Below are 19,031 nucleotides of genomic sequence, written 5' to 3'. Positions count from 1 at the left end.
TTCTGAGTCAGACAGTTTTAGGTTCAAGTCTCACTTCAACACAAAGCAAAAATGTCACCCTGTACAATACTGGGGTACTGCCACAGTCAGAGGGGCTGCTAAATCTGAAGTGACCTGGCCTAACCTCTGGTGGATGTAAAGAAAATCCCAAGGCACTGCTTTGAAGAGTTGGGACATTGTCTATAGTATTTTGAACAATGCCTTTGCTGCAAAATAAATTACTTGGCTGTTCTGTCACTGCTCTTTGCAGAAGCTTGCTATACTTAAACTCCCACATTATAAAGGCAACCAGGCATAACAGAAGTGTGCATTATTCTGGATGCTGGAAATCCAGAGAAGCACACACACACACCACACACAATGCTCGAGGAACTCAGCAGGTCAGGCAGCATCTGTAGAGAGGAATAACAGTCGAAGTTCAGGCAAAGACCTTCACATCAAGACTATTGAAGAGTCTCAGCCCAAAATATCGACTGTCTATTCTTCTCCACAGAAGCTGCCTAACCTGCAAAGTTCCTCCAGAATTTTGTGTGTGTTACTCTCAAAGCCACCATGCAATTGTCTGAAAGCCATTTTTCATTGTCCTATAGCTTCATAAATAAAAACACTTTCTTCTTTTCTTTCATTGGTCCACTAAGGGACAATGTGCAGGAGCACCTTTTGCAGTCTCCATATTTGTCTGGACTCACAGCCCTGAAATGTTTTTGCAGTGTTTCTTCAACTGGACAGAAAACAACAGGCCAGACCTCACTCACAAATGTCAGCACTTAAGGGATGTAAAATTATGAGGGGAATGGATGTGGTGGCCAGTGCGATCGTGTTTGCTGTTATGTGCTGGGGCAGCAGGCTGAGAGTAGCAGACACCAACAGAATCAACAAACTCATTCGTAAGGCCAGTGATGTTGTGGGGATGGAACTGGACTCTCTGACGGTGGTGTCTGAAAAGAGGATGCTGTCCAAGTTGCATGCCATCTTGGACAATGTCTCCCATCCACTACATAATGTACTGGTTGGGCACAGGAGTACATTCAGCCAGAGGCTCATTCCACCGAGATGCAACACAGAACGTCATAGGAAGTCATTCCTGCCTGTGGCCATCAAACTTTACAACTCTTCCCTTGGAGGGTCAGACACCCTAAGCCAATAGGCTGGTCCTGGACTTATTTTCTGGCATAATTTACATATTACTATTTAACTATTTATGGTTTTATTACTATTTAGTTATTTATGGTGCAACTGTAACGAAAACCAATTTCCCCCGGGATCAATAAAGTATGACTATGACTATGATAGGGTAGATATTAAAAATCTGTATCCCCATGGTGGGTCTGTCTAAACCAAGAGAGTATCCATTCAAAGTGTTTAGAGAGGATTTGTGGGGGACATTTTTCACACAGAGGATGCTTGGATTCTGGAACACACTGCTCGAGGAGCTGGTGGAGGCAGATGACCTCACGATATTCAAAAAGAACCTAGACAAGACTTGAATTACCAAGGCTATAGGTGTATTGTGGGTAAGTGGTATTAGTGTAGCATGGTGGCCTGTTTCAGTGCCACACCACCCTAAATGGAAGTGCAGGACTGCTGTATGTGCATTGTCAAATATCCCATTCCCAGACATCCCACCTTTCCCGGAAGTTCCAGGAGTCTCCCGCAAATTGATGGTGCTACCTCCCTGAAATGAGTTTTTGCAGGGTGGGATGTCTGGGACCACGAGAGAAAGAGAGAGAGAGAGAGAGCACCTGAGTGTTAGAGGCGTTTTAAAATTAAACGTTCCTCAGATTTTCCAACCTGCAAAGAAATAGACCTGGTGTTTAGCTGGCTATCAAAACTTCTAGCAGTGTTTTGAGGTGGGGATTCCTCACAGCACCACCAATGCTCCTGGAAGGATATACCACCCTCATGTCTACTAGACCAATAAGCTGGCACCATTGTGGGAAAGAAGCAAGGAAAAAAGTTAAATAACAGCCTAACAAGGCATCAGTCAAACACTACTCAATTATTTACCAACATGAAGCGTTAGGGCCATGGGAAGGTTAAGGTGAACATTGTGTAATGGAGTGGAAGGAAGACAAAGGTTCCATGTGGTCCAAGTTTCTTCAAACCAGAGCACTCCCGTACCTGGACAGTGTGTTGCTGCTTTGGGTTCTTGTAATGGGACAGCCCGAAGCACAAAGAGTCTCTTGTGCTCTCAATAAGCATCAATGCAGAGCACTGTCAGGGAGAGAAGAAAACAAATCCATTACAATCCCAGCTTGACATCTTACTTCCCTCACTTTAGCTGACCAGAGCTCCCCAGGAAACCAGCAACAGCCATTCCCACCACCTAATTTTGGTGCCAGCAGCAATTAAACCTTGAAGCTTCTCTCTATGGAACCTCGAGTTTGCACAGGCTACAAACCTGAAACGTTTGGGCAGAACCTTTAACACTGGTAGAAAGCAATTCCCTGTAGGCTTCTCAAAGATGCACTTTGTAGCACATCCACAGTGAAACTAGCTTACAGCTGGGTACTCAGTTCCTTAAAGCAACAGTACTATGCAAAAGTCTTAGGCACATTTATACAGTTGGGGTGCCTAAGACTTTGGCACTATACTATATTTGTCAATGTGGAGCGGAGAGTGAGTTTGTAAATCTGATGGGAGCAAAGGATGCTGGGAATGGCGAGAGTGGAGCACTCCAGGAGGGTTGTGGGACAGTTGGCAGAGAAGGTGTGCCCGGGCAGATGCACCCAGCCCTGAGACACCAGGCAAATCATTTAAACACCTGGTTTATTGATCATTACAGAATGTCTCTCTGGTGCTTCCCACTCCCTGCACTCTCCCTTCCCCTTTTCCCAACCACAATTCCCCGCTCCCGGCCCCTTTCCCACTCTCAGTCCACAATTGAGACCCATATCAGAATCAGGTTTATCATTGCTCACAGGTCATGATTTTTTTTTTGTGGTAGCAGTACAATTCAATACACAAAATTATTACAGTACTGTGTAAAAGTCTTAGGCAATCTAGTAATATATATGTGCCTAAGACTTCTGCACAGTACCGTATGTACAAAGCACTCAAACCCCTTCAACAGATAGCAGTCTGTAACTCACTCTTTAAATCATCCAAGCTACATACATATTAGATTTTATCCATTTTATTCTCCATGTAAATCATTCGGACATCCTGATTAGGACTCCAGCCTGTCAATTACTCCCTAGAAGCCACCCATCAATAGACCTCTTGTATATTTAACTGTGTTGATTTGCAAAAAGCTGCTTATAGGAGATACCATAATGTGAGTCTTGTAAACGAAGTGTTCGCCTCTTTTCTTGGTCAGCAGCAGAATCTTGTCAAAAAGGAGTAAAGTGCGTTCATTTTTGGCCCGGTGAATCCGGAAGGTTCCTTCCAGGACAAGCTCTCCATACGTTGTCAGGTCCGGCCCATTCCAGTGTATCATCAAGCTCTGAACCTCCTGGAAAGGCAAGATGAAAGGTCAGCTTCTTCTCAAAATATTATCACAGGGAATGAAGATATCCCACGTGACCCAACAGCCCCACGGGATTCTATCTGAATGTGTGTATGAGAGGAATGAGGCCTGAAAACATGAGACAGATGACGGAACGGGCAAGCTGAAACGAAGGAGAGAGTTTGTTGAGTGTGTGTGTACGTACGTACCTGCAGTCGAATAGCATGCTCGTGTTTCCTCTTCATGTCATTGATGTACCAGGCCACACCTGTCATGGTGTCAATAGCTTCATCAATCACCTCATAGCCCTCCTGGTTGATGTCAAAGTGCTTTGCTATTTCCTGTGGCAAGAACAGACAGGAAAATCTGAATGCAGCTACTCAAGTCTACTCCATCATTCAATCAGGACACACATTGCTCTCCTTTCTCTTCCAGCTTTTCCTCTTCAATTGTACATCCCAGCCAGTTCTCTTCTTATTTAAAAAGTAGTACACTGATATCTCACTTGTGCATGCTCATTTCCAAGATTCAAAGTACATTTATTATCAATGTATGCAGTTTACAACCCTGAGATTCGTCTTCCCACAGACAACCATGAAACAAAGGAACACCATAGAACCTGTTCAAAGGAAACATCAAACGCTCAATACGCAAAATTTCCAGTGACGTGAAACAACCCAGAAGGGGTTGCTAGCACTCAGCAGAGGGCAGATTTTCAATCTCACGGCACGGAAATAAACAGCGCACCAGAGGATCTTCAGGCTTCGATGGAAAAAGAATGAACTTTGATTAATATAATGCCTTTCAGTAACAGCAGCATACCTGAAAACACATCTCAGCAACAAAATGTTTTAAGAACTTAAGACACAGGAGTAGTAATCGGCTATTCTGGCCAGTCGAGCCTGCTACTGCATTGAAGAAGATCATGGCTGATCTGGACATGCTCTCAACTCCACCTACCTGCCTTTCCCCCCATCATCCTGAATTCACCTGTTATGCAAAAATCTACCTAACTGCGTTTTAATTGAGGTAGCCTCTCTACTGCTCCCCTGGGCAGAAACTTTGGACATACAGTCTGTTAAAAGATGGATAAAGCAACAGTCAATTTGTGCAGAGCAAACTCCCACATAAACTCTCCCTCTGTCCCTCTGACTATACCACTTGCCCATCCTCTGGGTCCCCCCCCCCTTTTCCTTCTCCCTAGGCCTCCTGTCCCATGATCCTCTCATATCCCCTTTGCCAATCACCTGTCCAGCTCTTGGCTCCATCCCGCCCCCTCCTGTCTTCTCTTATCATTTTGGATCTCCCCCTCCCCCTCCCACTTTCAAATCTCTTACTATCTCTTCTTTCAGTTAGTCCTGACGAAGGGTCTCGGCCTGAAACGTCGACTGTACCTCTTCCTAGAGATGCTGCCTGGCCTGCTGCGTTCACCAGCAACTTTGATGTGTGTTGCTTGAATTTCCAGCATCGGCAGAATTCCTCGTGTCCCACATAAAGTGATTTGTTTTGATAATTGTGGCTGAGATTAAATTACTAGGCAGATGAGATTTCCCTCGCTCCTCTCCAACACTTCAATGGATTCTAATGCATCCATCAACCTGACATGTTGAGCAGAGTTTAAACAATTGTTCTGTGAAGACAGCATTTCCAATGGTGCAGTCCTCCCTCAGTACATTCTCAATATTAGCACTGATTTTTTTTCCACTGAATTATAAGGCAAGGCCATTATCTATTGTCAATCCCTATCTGGCCTTGGAAAAGTGGTAGTGAGCACCTTTTTCAACGGTTGCCTTCCTTCTGGTGTTGTTGGGTCAGGTGTTCCCTGACCTAGATACAATGATAAAGGAACCATCATCCATTTCCTTGAGCAACAGAGACACAAAATGATGGCATAACTTAGCAAGTCAGTCAGCATCACTGAGGGGGAATAAACAGCTCTGTTTCAAGCTGAGATCCTTCAGCAGGATTGGAAAGGAAGGGGGCAGAAACCAGAATAAGAAGATGGGTGGAAAGGGGAAAGAGTATAAGCTGACCAGTGATAGGTGAGATCAGGTGAGCGGGAAGGTGGGTGGGGAGGGTTGGAAAAAGTAAAGGCTGAAGAAGGAATCTGGTAGGAGAGGACAGTGGAATAAAGGGAAGGAGCTGAGGAGCCAGAGGGAGGCGATGGGTAGGTCACGAGGGCAGGGAAGAGCGAGAGGGCCACCAGAATGGGGCAGAAACAATAAATGGGTGACATGGAGTGGAGCCTGAAGGCACTGATGCTTCCATTTGCCTGCTGCTCTTGTTCTTCTGGTGACATGGGTCACACGTTTGGGAGGTGTGGATGAGTAGTCTGGTTGGGGAAGTACAATGAGTTCCACCAAAGGCATCTCCTGCAGTCACAGTCCTTGCTTGAAGGAGGGATTGGATATCGAATAATGCAATTAAACCATCAGAGTGGAGCCTGAAAGAGCTTGACCAGTGCAAACGCCAAAAGAAAAGTAGTAACAGAACTCTTGTACCCAGACATCTACTGTATTTGAAATAATACTGAAACAAAGAGATCATGAAAAGGTGACCCACGAGAGTTCCCTGGTCAAGGAACTCCTACAGTGTTTCTGAGAAGGGAGCAACAGGTTTTTGGCTCAGCCATATACATCCAAGATGGTGACTCTACAGGGATTAGTATTACCGGCAGCCCATATCCTTGACCTTCATGGTGGTGGAGGTCGCTGGTTATGCCCTGGGTGGATTCTGACATAGGCTGACCATTCACCTTGCTTACCTGCAACAGGAGATGATACTTAAGGATCCTCTGAACTGGCTTCAGCAGGTACGAGCCCAGAGGGAGGGAGCGCTTCAGTGTTGACTGCCGTTCCCTGAAGAACTTGGCCAGGACCTTGTTCCTCATGCACTCGGTCAGGGCCGCCACAGAGCTGCAGGATGCAGAAGGTGAAGAGGGTGACCCACTCAATATGAGCAAGGAGAAAACCAAGCAACAGTGAGGAGGCTCTCAGGAGACAGTCAGATTAATGAAGCAAGTAGGTGATGCCCAGTGCAGTTACTCAGCTGCTCCTGCTGTGCTCATTCCTAATAGGAGCTATCGAATTAGTCCCAAGCTTCGCTTTCACATATTCCCAAACCCTTAACCAGTTTCCCTTTGATAGTTATTGCTTACAGAATAGTTATGTTGTAACTGAGTTTATAGTTTCCACTGTAAGTTTCTCTTTAACACACAGGCAAGGCAGTCATGACCTCTCCAATTTACTGAGTATCAATGTGTGTGTTTAGTCACTAACAAAGGAGTTTACTTACTGGAGTACACCCTACTGAATAGCCACTCCTCTCCCAGGCTGAAAAGACAAAGAGTATGCAGGGCAAAGGAAGCGGGCAGAGAGTAGGACAAGCTGGGTTGCTCCTATATGGAGCGGGTATAGCCTGGATGGACCGAACATCCTCCTTCGTGCTGTAAGCATTCAAACTTGTTTTATTTCAAATCATCACAATGTGCCACTTGAAAATATTAACCTCAACTTATTCAACAAATCATCTAATAAACATTTCTTTTTTCTGGATACTGAGCTTCCTGTTGGCTGAAACAACTGCCTCTTAAATACCTCTGCTAAACCTTTGCTTCACCTTCACCATTCTGAGAACTGTCCCAGTTTCACTAATCTCTCAGCAAAACCAAACTTCCTCATACGTGATAGCATAGCAGCAACACAACTTCAGTTAAATTCAGGAGTGGAGAAGAAAGCAGGTGAAATTGGAGTTTAACATCCCAACTGAAATACGGCTTGGCATTCCCTCAAATCATTAAATTCATTCAATAATGACATAATTACATTTCACAAGGATGAGGGAGAATGTAGAGACAAGCTGCTGAAGTAAATGATCACCCACGATGGCATTAAAAAGTAAAGCAGGACAAAGAAGCTTACTCGTGCCTTGTTACTGTGTTGCTGCACAGGGAATGGCAACTTTGCTTAGATGCTCTCGTACCTGACATAGGAACTTGAACCCATGACCTTCCAACACAGAAACAGGAATGCTACCAGTGCTACTCAAAGGTGACCTGAGTGAACACCACCATCATGGAGCTGCTGGGTCTGAAACAACATAATGATCCATTCTGGATATCACTCCTGGCGACTGCCTATCTTTGTTTACAGAATAGGAATCTCTGATCAGGTAACGAAGAACTCCTTTCTTGTGCTCAACCTTCTTGTTCAAAGTAAATTTATTATCAAAGTACATATATTTCACTATATACAAACCTGGTTTTCATTCTCTTGCGGGCATACTCAGTAAATACATAAGAGAATAACAACCATGACAGAATCAATTAAAGACCACATCAACTTGGATGGTCACCCAGTGTGAAAAAGAGAACAAACTGTGCAAATACAAGAAAGAAAGAAATAATAATAATAAATTTATAAGCAATCAATATCAAGAATGTGAGATGAAGAGTCCTTGAAAGTTAGTACATAGGTTGTGGGAGCATTTCAATGATGGAACAATGAGTGAAGTTAACCCCCTCTGGTTCAAGGGCCTCACAGTTGAGGGGTAATAACTGTTCCCGAACCTGGCGGTGTGAGTCCTAATGATCCCGTAGCTTCTTCCTGATGGCAGCAGCGAGCAGAGAGCATGTCCTGGGTGGTGATGGGTCCCTTAATGATGAATCCTGCTTTCCTGCAACAGCGTTTCATGTAGATGTGCTCAATGGTGGGGAGGGCTTTACCCACAATGGATTGGGACGTATCCACTACTTTTTTGTAGGATTTTCTGTTCAAGGGCATTGGTGTTTCCAGACCAGGCTGTGACGCAGCCAGTCAATATATTCTCCACTACACATCTATACAGTTTGTCAAAGTTGTAGATGTCATGCTGATTCTTGCCCAAAGTATTAAATGAGTACAATATCTTGATCAAAAGATCCATACTTACTTGGGGTAGTTGGTACAGTACTGGGTATAAATGTCAAAATCCTGACTCTAGAAGAGAGAATAGAAGATGGTATGATTTCTCTGCTGTGTAAACAGAAAATCTAAACATGTGAATGCTTCCAACATTTCCCCTGATCCAGCCACTGTGGTTATGTTTGGATGTATCAGTGTGTAGAAGCCCCTGGACTTACTGTATGTCTTAAATTATACAAAGTCACTATGTAAACTTTAGAACTCATTCATAAAGTAATAAAGGACATGCGTAACTGAGACAGAGGGACATCCAAGCATGGTTGGGTTCAAGGTGCAAGTAATTTTGAACCACATATGCACAGGCTCTGGAAAGGGTCTAAAAAAAGGTCCACAAGAATGATCCAGAAATGAAGAGTGTTTTATGTCTCTGGTCCTGTATTCATTGGAGTTCAGGAGGATGAGGGATATCATACTGAAACCCACTAGATATTAAAAGGGCCGAGTAGCGTGGACGTAGAGAGAATGGTTGCATTAAACTGAGTTGAGGAGGAATTTCTTCTGCCAGAGGCTGGTAAATCTGTGGAATTTGTTGCCACAGAGGCCAAGTCATTTGGTGTATTTAAGGCAGAGATTGATAAGTTCTTGATTGGCAAGTGGGTTGAACGAAAAATCAGCCATGATTGAATCCTGGAGCAGACAGTGACCCAAATGGTACAAGTCCGCAACTACATTTTAAGACCATATGGAATTATGATTGGGATTCTCTTCCTGAATGAAGGGGATTTACTCTCAGGGTTGACCCCAAGCCATAGGTTCTGGGGAGTTTCAGTCTTTTAAAATCCTGTTTCTCTGCACAGTTGTCGTATATGCTTTCCCCATACCATGCATGGACTGGTCGCCCTCTATTAGCAAGTGAGCTCTATCTACATTATGCAGTAAATTATACCCTGGAAGGGCCTCAGGGCAGGTCAAGGAATCACAAGTATAGGCTCTAACAGACTAGCTTCTGAAGGCAAATCTCCCAGGAACATAGATCAGAAGTGGAAAAGTCCTTTGCCCCACCAAACAAGTCTATTTAGCTTGGACCCGCAAACCACACAATAGCAGATAAAATAGGGCATCTCCTTCTTGGGCTGATATACCTAGTGTGACATTCACCAACAGGATTATCTCACAGGTGTGTGCCACACCTGGGAGAGAAAGTAGCCAGCACAGTGAATACGAAATGGCATATTCATGCTACTATGTTCCTGTGTGCATTCTGGTGTGTATTAAAATACATGACCCACCTTGTCCACAAAGCACCGAGCAATGGCAACCGGGTCATGGTGACAGCTGTCAAGGTCTTGCAGCAGGTTACTGTGAAGAGAGAAAAACTGTGAGAGTGAGAGTGAGAGTGAGAGAGAGAGTGAGAGAGAGAGAGAGAGAAAGAAAAGAAGGAGGAAGAGAGAGAGAGTGAAAAGTGGAAATGAGGAAAATGCTAGCAGGAAGAGGGTGAAGGAACCAGAAACTGAGTGACACACACGCTGGAAATGGAAGAATTCAGGAGGGAAATTAACAGTGGATATTTCAGGACTGATGAAGGGTCTCAATCAGAAATGTCTACTGTTCATTTTCCTCCATAGTCTGACCTCACCCCCCCCCCCGCCCCGTCCGAATTCCTCCATCTTCTTAGTGTGTTGCAGGGAGTGAGAGAGTCTGAAAAAGCCATTGTAAGAGAGAAAAGTTCAGGAAATAAAGGGCAGATAGCAGACAACATCACTTGCCGAAATAAAAATTGCCAACTCAGTGCTTCCATTCCAACTGATAATTTTTTACATAAACTTGCCTAGAAAGGAAACAATGAACAGAATGAGTATGTCCAGTGCTCACTAGTCAGTCAATCATTTACAGCTATTTCACACACCTGCTCGATCTTCACATTATTGGAGTGGACATCAGTGAGTGTAGTTGACACACCCACGACATTTAAATGTTTGTTGAAGAGGCAATTACTTGATCAGCTGTCTCATAGCATAAGTAACAGCCCATGAATGACCCTGTGCAATGTCAGAATCACTTTGCAATCTCTTCAGGGTTGACAGCCTGCCGAGTCAGAGCGGGAATCGTGGAGATGAGGGCAAAGACTCGGAGCCCACTAGGTGGCGCTATGGTGCGGCTAGTAAAGATGTTGCCTCTCAGCTACAGGAGACTGATGTGTGGAGGGTGCTAACCTGCTCCAGTGCACCATCACTCAATCTCCGAGTAAGCATTTAGGAAATTATTCTAAATGAGTGTCTATTCCAATGTCCCATCCTAAGGCCACTGTCTGGTGATGAGTGGGCTTTGCATACTATCATATCAAACTCATATATCCTACTGTCAAGGGTTCTTTTCAAATACAAGATTCCTTATCAATACCTGAATATCTCATCGGATCACTGATCACACTGGAGATGGCAGCTAAGTATTGCACCGCAGGAGGAATAGAGAATCGCTACACACGGCCAACCTTCCTTCTAATTTTTTTTAATATAGTTGCATGGACCAACCATTACTCTCAGCAGGGAATTTGTACATGGCCTGAAAACTGCACTGCACTTTAAATTTTTTTTTGATTTGTAATATGCAGACTATGAACATTTAGAATGAAAATTGAAAGAACACATAGTTGTGATTTTATTTATCAATTGAAGGGATTAATGAAATACAGTTAAAAAAAATCTTTCACATTTTGTAAGCTTTTTCTCTATGCATCCAATTCCAGCTGCATGGCAACAAAGGCTATGTGTGCAGGAGCATTTCAGATACCGTGCAGCCGCCTACCTACGCAGCTCAGAGGGAACTGTGCCCACAGCACCTCAAGTTCCACATTTAATACCAATGATAGGCTCCAAAAGTGTCTCCTGGCTTTGAGCGCAAAAACTGACAACTTCCACAAAATTCAGGATGTTGCATTTGATGATGAAGTTAGGTTCTACTCCAGTGGCCAAGGACACATCATCATCATTATTATTATGTGCTGAGTCGTATGAAGTGGCAATCATTACGCTTGGCAAATTTTTCCACAGAAGAGGTCTACCACTTCTGGGTAGTGTCTTTACAAGACAGGTGATCCCAACCATCTTCAAAACTCTGCAGAGAGTGTCTGCCTCGTGTTAGTGGCTGCATAACCAGGACTTGTGATATGCACCAGCTGCTCATACAACCATTCACCACATGCTCCTATAGCTTTATGTGACCCTGATTGGTGGGGGGTGGGGGAGGGGGTGTCGGCTCAGCAGATGCTACACCCTCAAGGATGACTCGCAGGCTAGCGGAGGGCTTTACACCTCCTTTGGTAGAAACATATCTCCATCCCACCACCTACACGGACACATATAGGTCCTCATAATGGTTTGTTATATTTGGAGGAAGGAAATGGAAATCTTCATCCAGTCAAAGGAGGTTAATAGTGGATAGTTTTGCAAACTAGCAGTATCAGAATGGAGCACCGAAGAGGGATTGTAAAACCTTAATAAGCCAGGAATCTAAAAACTGACCGACAAAGCGGGTGTTGGATAGAAGAAATTGAAAAAAAAGGGGGTAGTTAGATGTAATAGAAAGGAATACATCCAATGTTATTGCTAGAACTGACCAAGATAATTGTGGAATTGCTCTCAGGAAATTTTGGTGATCTACGAGTGAAAGGCTAAGTGAGAAGATTGTCAGAGGACACAAGGATGAACCTCCAAGAGGGCCATAACGTTGCCATAGGGTTTGGAGGCTTGCAGGTCTCAATGACTCAGAGACCCATGTTGGCAGGCATCGGGGCTTTACGCTTTGGCTCTTGGTAGGGTCAACTCATGCCAAACATGAGGTCAAAGAGTAGAGGCCAGACTAAGAGTGGCCCATGGTCCTTCAGGTTAGGGGTATCAGCTCAAGGCGAACAACCCTGACTGGTAAAACAAAATTGTTATGGAAACAGCAATGAAGATTCTCTCTATATTTGAGTGCGATGGTATTCTCGAGTCTCCAGCTGGGACTTGCATGACTAACAGCCTGTGAAGACTGAGAGGAAGCTACTGACACAACGACAGAAGCCATGAACACCCCCAGAAATGGAGGATCTTCATTGCTGCCCTAAACACCAGCAGCGTAACGGGCAGCAGAAACAAGAATGAAGGTGGCCTGGGGAAGAATGACGTCATATTTATTTATTTAGAGATACCGAATGAGACAGCCGTGATACCCAGCAACCCAGCCTGGTCACAGGACAATTTACAATGACCAATTAACCTACTATCTGGTATGTCTTACGTCTTTGGACTGTGGGAGGAAACCGGGGCACCGTGGAAAACTCATATGGTCACAAGCTCCTTACAGACGGTGCCAGAACTGAACTCCAAACTCCAGCGCCCTGAGCTGTAATAGATTCATGCGAATCACTATGCTGCTGTGATGCCCTACCTGTGGAAACAGAGTTCGGCAGGGGTGGCTGCAGCCATCTGTGTCATGTGCAATCTCTTCCAGGCTAAGGAAGATGCCAAGTTATAGAGCTGGAATCATGGAGAAACGTAGGGTGAGCACAAGTAAGGAACAAACCACCTTTGGTGGCGGCAGGTGGTGTGACTGGCGAGCTGCTGTCTCACAGCTCCAGTGATGATTGTGTGAAACTGATCTCTGGTACGGTCTGTCTGCTTTCACAGTGTCCCTCAGACCATGTAACCTTCCTCCGAGTGCTCTAGCTTCCTCCACATTCAAAAGACTTACAGGCTGGTAGATCAATCATTTTGTGACTTTCCTCTTCTCACTACGAGTGCTGGGATCTGGGAGAGTTAATGGGAGTGTGGAAAGAAAAAAGTGGTTTAGTGTGGGATCAGTGCAAATAGGTGGAGACAGTGAAATTTGATGGGCTGAAGGGCCTGTTGCTGTGTGTGTCTGTCTGTGATCACAAATCTAAATTCCAGGTTATTGCAATGGACTGGATGCAAGCGTAGCACTGATTCCAAACATTCACTACCCCCCACTGCCTTCCTACACCCAGACACAGAAACAAACAGTAGGGCTTGGCCCACCTCAATGTGATCATTGAAATCAATTGATGACTTACTCCACCAGGAAACTAACGGAATGAGGGGAGTGAGTGGACATCAATGTGGGGAAGATGGTAATGCAACCCTACTCCTGTAGTCATGCATGGAATGGAGGAGCAAGGGGGGGGCTGGGGGATGGGTGGGGAGAGGAGGGGGAGGAAGGAGGCGGATGGAGGTGGTGGGGATGGCGGCGGTGGGGATGGAGGAGGCACGGATGGTTGGAGGGAGAGAACAGACAAACAGACAGACACAAACCAACACGTGCAAAATGGCACACACATGCACAACACACTGGAGTGAGGAATGATGGCAAGATTGTGATTGGAAAATCAAGAGCTGTGCACAAAACTCACCGGCAGAAAAGGTGGAAGTCCTACGTGAAGGAAAGATCAATTCAGAGCAATGAGACCAACCAACATTAGGTGATTATAACTAACATCGAATTAGCTTAATTTGCTTGCTAATTGAATATTACTCTATCCAGTACCCATCAACCTAGCTCTTGCCACTGAGCTGAGTGCAAGTGAAGAAGAGATAGAGTGGGCTATGGGTGACTGTAACAAGACCTGCAGCCAGATCTCAGAGTCTAACAGCACCCAACTGGTATCTGACACATTGACCCATGCAGTGGCAAGGGGTTTCAAATCCACCCAGTCACCATCAAGATGTTCAACACAAATTCACCTTACGAGAGCCGAGAGTAAGCTCACTTCAAGCTAGATGATCATTAGGGCTCATGCAATGTCAACATAACTTGACAATAGCTTTGTCACACAGACTTTGTCAGAGTTTTTGCATGGCTCTTCAAAGCCAATTATTTCCCCCAAGTTTTTTGTTGCTGCAAAAAGTTTCTGATAGATTAATTCGCTGAAAACCCCCTGTGGCAGGGGTTCCCAACCTGGGGTCCGTGGACTCCTCAGTTAATGGTAGGGGGCCATGGCATCAAAAAGGTTGGGAACCCCTGCTCTGTACACTCCAGCTGGGCAGATCACAGTAACACAACTGACGCATTTTGTAACCACAAGAGACGCATTTCACAAGTAATGCCAACTTTGCAATGTTAAATTTGTTTGTATATAGTGCAGATTATTTTCAGAGTACAGAAATTATTAACACTTTGCTGCCAAGACAGCAATTCTTCAGAAGCAGCCTGCAACTGGTCTAACTCTCAACTCTTCCCCTCTAAAGCATCATCAATATGCACACACCTTCCTGTTAAAATGAGGAAATCTTATATTGCGAACCACTTGGAGCATTCTAGCATAGTACTTTCCAGTTCATGGCATTGTGAGGAATTCTCCTCAGTTGTCTTCCACTATCTGTACTGGTGACCCATGTCAATCTCCAAAGGAGTTAGACAGATTAGAAGAATAGGCAAAGAAGTGACAAATGGAACATAGTGTAGGGAAGTATATGGTCATGCACCTTGGCAGAAGGAATAAAGGTGTAGACTATTTTTTCAAATGGGGAGAAAATTTAGAAATCAGAGGTGGAAAGGGACTTGGAAGTCTTCATGCAGGTCTCCCTGGGGGTTAACTTGCAGGTTGAGTCTGAGGTAAAGAAAGAGAATACATTCCATGAAGAGTCAGTATTGGTGGCCAGTCGCATTCATTTTGACAGGACTAGAATGCAAAAGCAAGGATGTGATGCTGACGCTTTTTAAGGCATTCGTCAGACTGCACATGGAGTATTGTAAGCAGTTTTACGCCCCTTACCGTAAAAAAGATGTGCTGGAATTGGAGAGGGTCCAGAGGAGGTTAATGAGAATGATCCCAGGAATGACAGGGTTAGTATATGAGGAGTGTTTGATGGCTCAGGGGGCCTGAACTCTCTAAACGAATAAGGGAGGATCTCATTGAAACCCATCAAATATTGAAAGGCCTAAATAGAGTGGATGCGGAGAGGATGTTTCCAATAGAGGGTGAGTCAAGGACCAGAACACACAGCCTCAGGATACAAGTACATCATCTTAGAATAGAGATGACGAGGAATTTTTTTAGCCAGAGGGTGGTGAATCTGTGGAATTCATTACCACAGATGGCTGTAGAGACCAAGTCTTTTGGATATATTCAAAGCAGAGATAGGTAGGTTCTTAATAAGGAAGGGTATCAAAGGTTACAGGGAGGAGGCAGGAGAACGGGTTGAGAGGGATAATAAATCAACTATGATAGAATGGCAGACTAGATAGAATGGCCTAATTCTGCTGCTAGGTCTTATGGCCAGTAGAAAGCTTTCTCTCACCTGATTCTATCAAAACTACCCATAAATTTTTAACACCTTTGTTGAATATTAAAATAAATGACAGAAATCAAACAGAATTAAAGAGAGGAATTATTCTAGGAACCAAGCAAAGGATGAGACTAAAGAGGAGGATTAAGTAGGAATTAAAAAAGGGAACTGACCACATGATTAGAGATGAGAACACTTAACTGAGAAGACAGGTCTCTTTTCTCTCCATACCTATTGAACTCATAGATGTCCTCAATGTTTCCAAACAGTGCAGAGACGTGCTCGGGTCTGATGGGCAAATCTGAAGCATCGATGATGCAACCGAGATAGTCCTGGCATGGGAAAAGGCAAAAGTTACAAGAGATTAGATGTGCAACTGGTGAACCAGAGTCAGTATTGGTGGCCAGTGCCTTTTACCTGATGTCGCCAAGTCACTGACCCCCATCAATCCCATTAAGTGCTCACTTAAAGAACTAGACTATTTGTCAAATGAGCATTCCATTTGACCCTGAGACAGAACATAGAACACTACAGCACAGTACAGGCCCTTCAACGCATGATGTTGTGCCAAACTTTTACCCTACTCCAAAGTCAATCTAACCACATGCTGTTGTTGTTGAGTAACTCATGGCGACCCTTTGGACAGGGTTTTCATGGCAAGATACGGAAGTAGACTGCCAGACCTTTCTTCCAAGAAGATACTGCTGCTGCCCAGGTTGGGACCAGGCCGGATTCAAACTCAGGACCACCTGCATCGAAGTTCAGTGCTTGTGCCACTACACCACCAACCAGCACTCCCAGATAACCCTCCATTTTCCTATCACCCATGTGCCTATATAAGAACTACTATTCCTATTTATTCCACAAGACTGCTATCTTCCACTATCCGCTCTTATCAGAATTCATCTGCCCCTAAACTCTCAGCGGTGCTTTTATTACCCATTCTAGTAAACTCCAAAGGAATATCAAAACCTCTGCTGGATGTACCCTGCCTTGTATAGCAAATGCAGTCAAGTGCATTCTGATCCACATTGACTCAAGAGTCCAGTAATGCCTTGACACCCTCACGTCCTCACCCTTCCTCCCTACGTTCTTCCAATTTTGGCCTCTTGTGCAACAGAATTGATCCTCCTCATGGAGCAGTGCTTTTCAGCTTGCACAAAGAGTTGTGCAGTGAGTCAACCCATGCCTCATAGATCTGGCGTCATGAGTTCAATCCTGACTTGGGTTGCCGGTGTAGACCTTGCACGTTCCCTGGAACTGCATGGGTTTCCTCCAGGTGCTCCAATTTCCTCCCACGTCCCCAAGCTTTGCAAGTAGATTAATTCTCCACCATCAACAGCCTCCTTATGTAGACAGAAGGGATTAGGCACCATTAGGATAATTAGTTTGGCAAAATATTGTGAGCTGAAGGGCCTTTTTCTGCTGTGTTTTGCGGGAGAATTGGGGATTTTGATAGGCATGTGTGAGAATAACTTGTAGGGAAAAATGGGTGGAGAGATTGCTCTGACAACCGGTGTAGACTTCATGAGCCAAATGTCCTCCATCACTTTCAGAAAACAAAATGGAAAAAAGTGAACTTCTCAAACCCAAATGTCTGGCATGAAAACAAAAATTGTTGGGATCCTCAGCAGGTCAGGCCACACCTGTTGGGAAGAGAAATAGAGCTCATGCTTCAGGTAGGGGAGGGTATAACAACGGGGATCATCTCCCTACCATTTGGTTCCACCTATCAACTACCAGCTTCCACCCCCCACTTAGGTCCATCTGCCCAATATCCCCTCCTCACCTGGTTCCACCTTCTGGTCCCTTTCTCACCCCTCCCTCTCACTTCTCAAAGTTCGAAGTAAAATATTATTATCAGGGTACAAGCAACCCTGAGATTCTTTTTCTGCAGGCATAATTATCAAATCTATAGAACAGTAACTGTAAACAGGATCAATGAACAACAAACTGTGGAAATGCAGATATAAATAAATAGCAATAAATAATGAGCATGAAGTTACAAGATAAGGAGTCCTTAAAGTGAGACCATCGGTTGTGGGAACACCAGAAGTAGAATGAGTATAGTTATCCCCTTTTGTTCAAGTGTCTGATGGTTGAGGGGTAGTAATATTTCTTGAACCTGGTGGTGCACGTAGTGTGTTGGCGCGTGGCCAAGTGGTTAAGGCGTTTGTCTAGTGATTTGAAGGTCGCTAGTTCGAGCCTTGGCTGAGGCAGTGTGTGTGTCCTTAAGCAAGGCACTTAACCACACATTGCTCTGTGACGACACCGGTGCCATGCTGTATGGGGCCTAATGCCCTTCCCTTGGACAACATTGGTGGAGGGGAGACTTGCATCATGGGCAACTGCTGGTCTTCCATACAACCTTGCCCAGGCCTGCACTCTGGAAACCTTCCAAGGTGCAAATCCATGATCTCATGAGACTACAGGTGTCCCCCACTTTTCGAACGTTCGCTTTACGAAACCTCACTGTTACGAAAGACCTACATTAGTTACCTGTTTTCGCTAACAATGTTTTCACTGTTACGAAAAAAGGCAGCGTGCAGAAAAAGCAGCACGCGATAAAAGGCAGTGTGTGCCCCAAGCAGCTGCTCCTCCCCTGTATTTGGAACGGCATTCTCACCGGCATTGCTTAAACACATGCCTGTGAGCATCCATTTGCAAGATGAGTTCTAAGGTATCAGAAAAGCCTAAAAGAGCTCGTAACACTTAGCGTAAAACTAGACATAATTAAGCATTTCGGTCGTGGTGAATGAAGTAAGGACAAAGTGAGTTTGGCTTGTGGAAGTTGACGAAGATGATGTTGAAGAAGTTTTGGCATCCCATGACCAAGAACTGATAGATGAAGAGCTGATGCAATTGGAAGAGGAAAGGATAACAATCAAAACCAAATGCAGTAGCGAAAGTGAAGTCGTCCAGGAACTGAATGTGAAGCAACTGCATGAGATTTTCGCTGCAATGATAAAGTACGACTTTAATTTTGAAAGGGTACGCCGGTTTAGGGCATATTTGCAAGATGGTTTGAGTGCTTACAAAGAACTGTATGATAGAAAAATGCGCGAGGCTAAGCAGTCAAGCATACTGTCGTTTTTCAAGCCTTCCACATCAGCCACAGCGGATGACGAACCTCGAACTTCGACATCGAGGCAGGCAGACATAGGAGAAGATGAGCTGCCTGCCCTGATGGAAATAGACGGCACCTCAGTGTCACACCACCCCAACCCCTGGGCCGCGGACAGATACCAATTCGCGGAGAATGCAGCGGTAGCCGGGACGCACCCAGCACATCTTTGAGAAAAAAAAGCCGAAATAAACAAGCTAATTAATTAGGTGCCGCCCGGCACGTAAATGTTGGCCCAGATCAGAGGCGTTATGCCGTGTTTCTGCCGAGAGCGC

The 19,031-nt window shown here is 44.7% G+C and overlaps 1 protein-coding gene across 3 annotated transcripts in view; it reads right to left on the bottom strand.

The window, feature by feature from the left end:
• LOC134348676 (pleckstrin homology domain-containing family G member 3) overlaps positions 1 to 19,031 on the bottom strand; it is a 229,093-nt gene that overhangs the window by 33,534 nt on the left and 176,528 nt on the right. For all 3 annotated transcript variants that reach the window (XM_063052453.1, XM_063052462.1, XM_063052470.1), the window contains 7 exons: positions 15,864 to 15,964; positions 9,639 to 9,708; positions 8,378 to 8,424; positions 6,213 to 6,363; positions 3,658 to 3,789; positions 3,272 to 3,454; positions 2,122 to 2,214 (listed from right to left, as the gene is read on the bottom strand). In XM_063052453.1, the coding sequence (XP_062908523.1) occupies positions 2,122 to 2,214; positions 3,272 to 3,454; positions 3,658 to 3,789; positions 6,213 to 6,363; positions 8,378 to 8,424; positions 9,639 to 9,708; positions 15,864 to 15,964 (777 nt within the window). The remainder of the gene's footprint in view (positions 1 to 2,121; positions 2,215 to 3,271; positions 3,455 to 3,657; positions 3,790 to 6,212; positions 6,364 to 8,377; positions 8,425 to 9,638; positions 9,709 to 15,863; positions 15,965 to 19,031) is intronic.

The sequence above is a fragment of the Mobula hypostoma genome, chromosome 1, assembly GCF_963921235.1.
Source record: "Mobula hypostoma chromosome 1, sMobHyp1.1, whole genome shotgun sequence".
NCBI lineage: Eukaryota > Metazoa > Chordata > Chondrichthyes > Myliobatiformes > Myliobatidae > Mobula > Mobula hypostoma.
The sequence above is the reverse complement of the archived record's forward strand: the minus strand, read 5'-3'. Positions and strand labels throughout refer to the sequence as shown.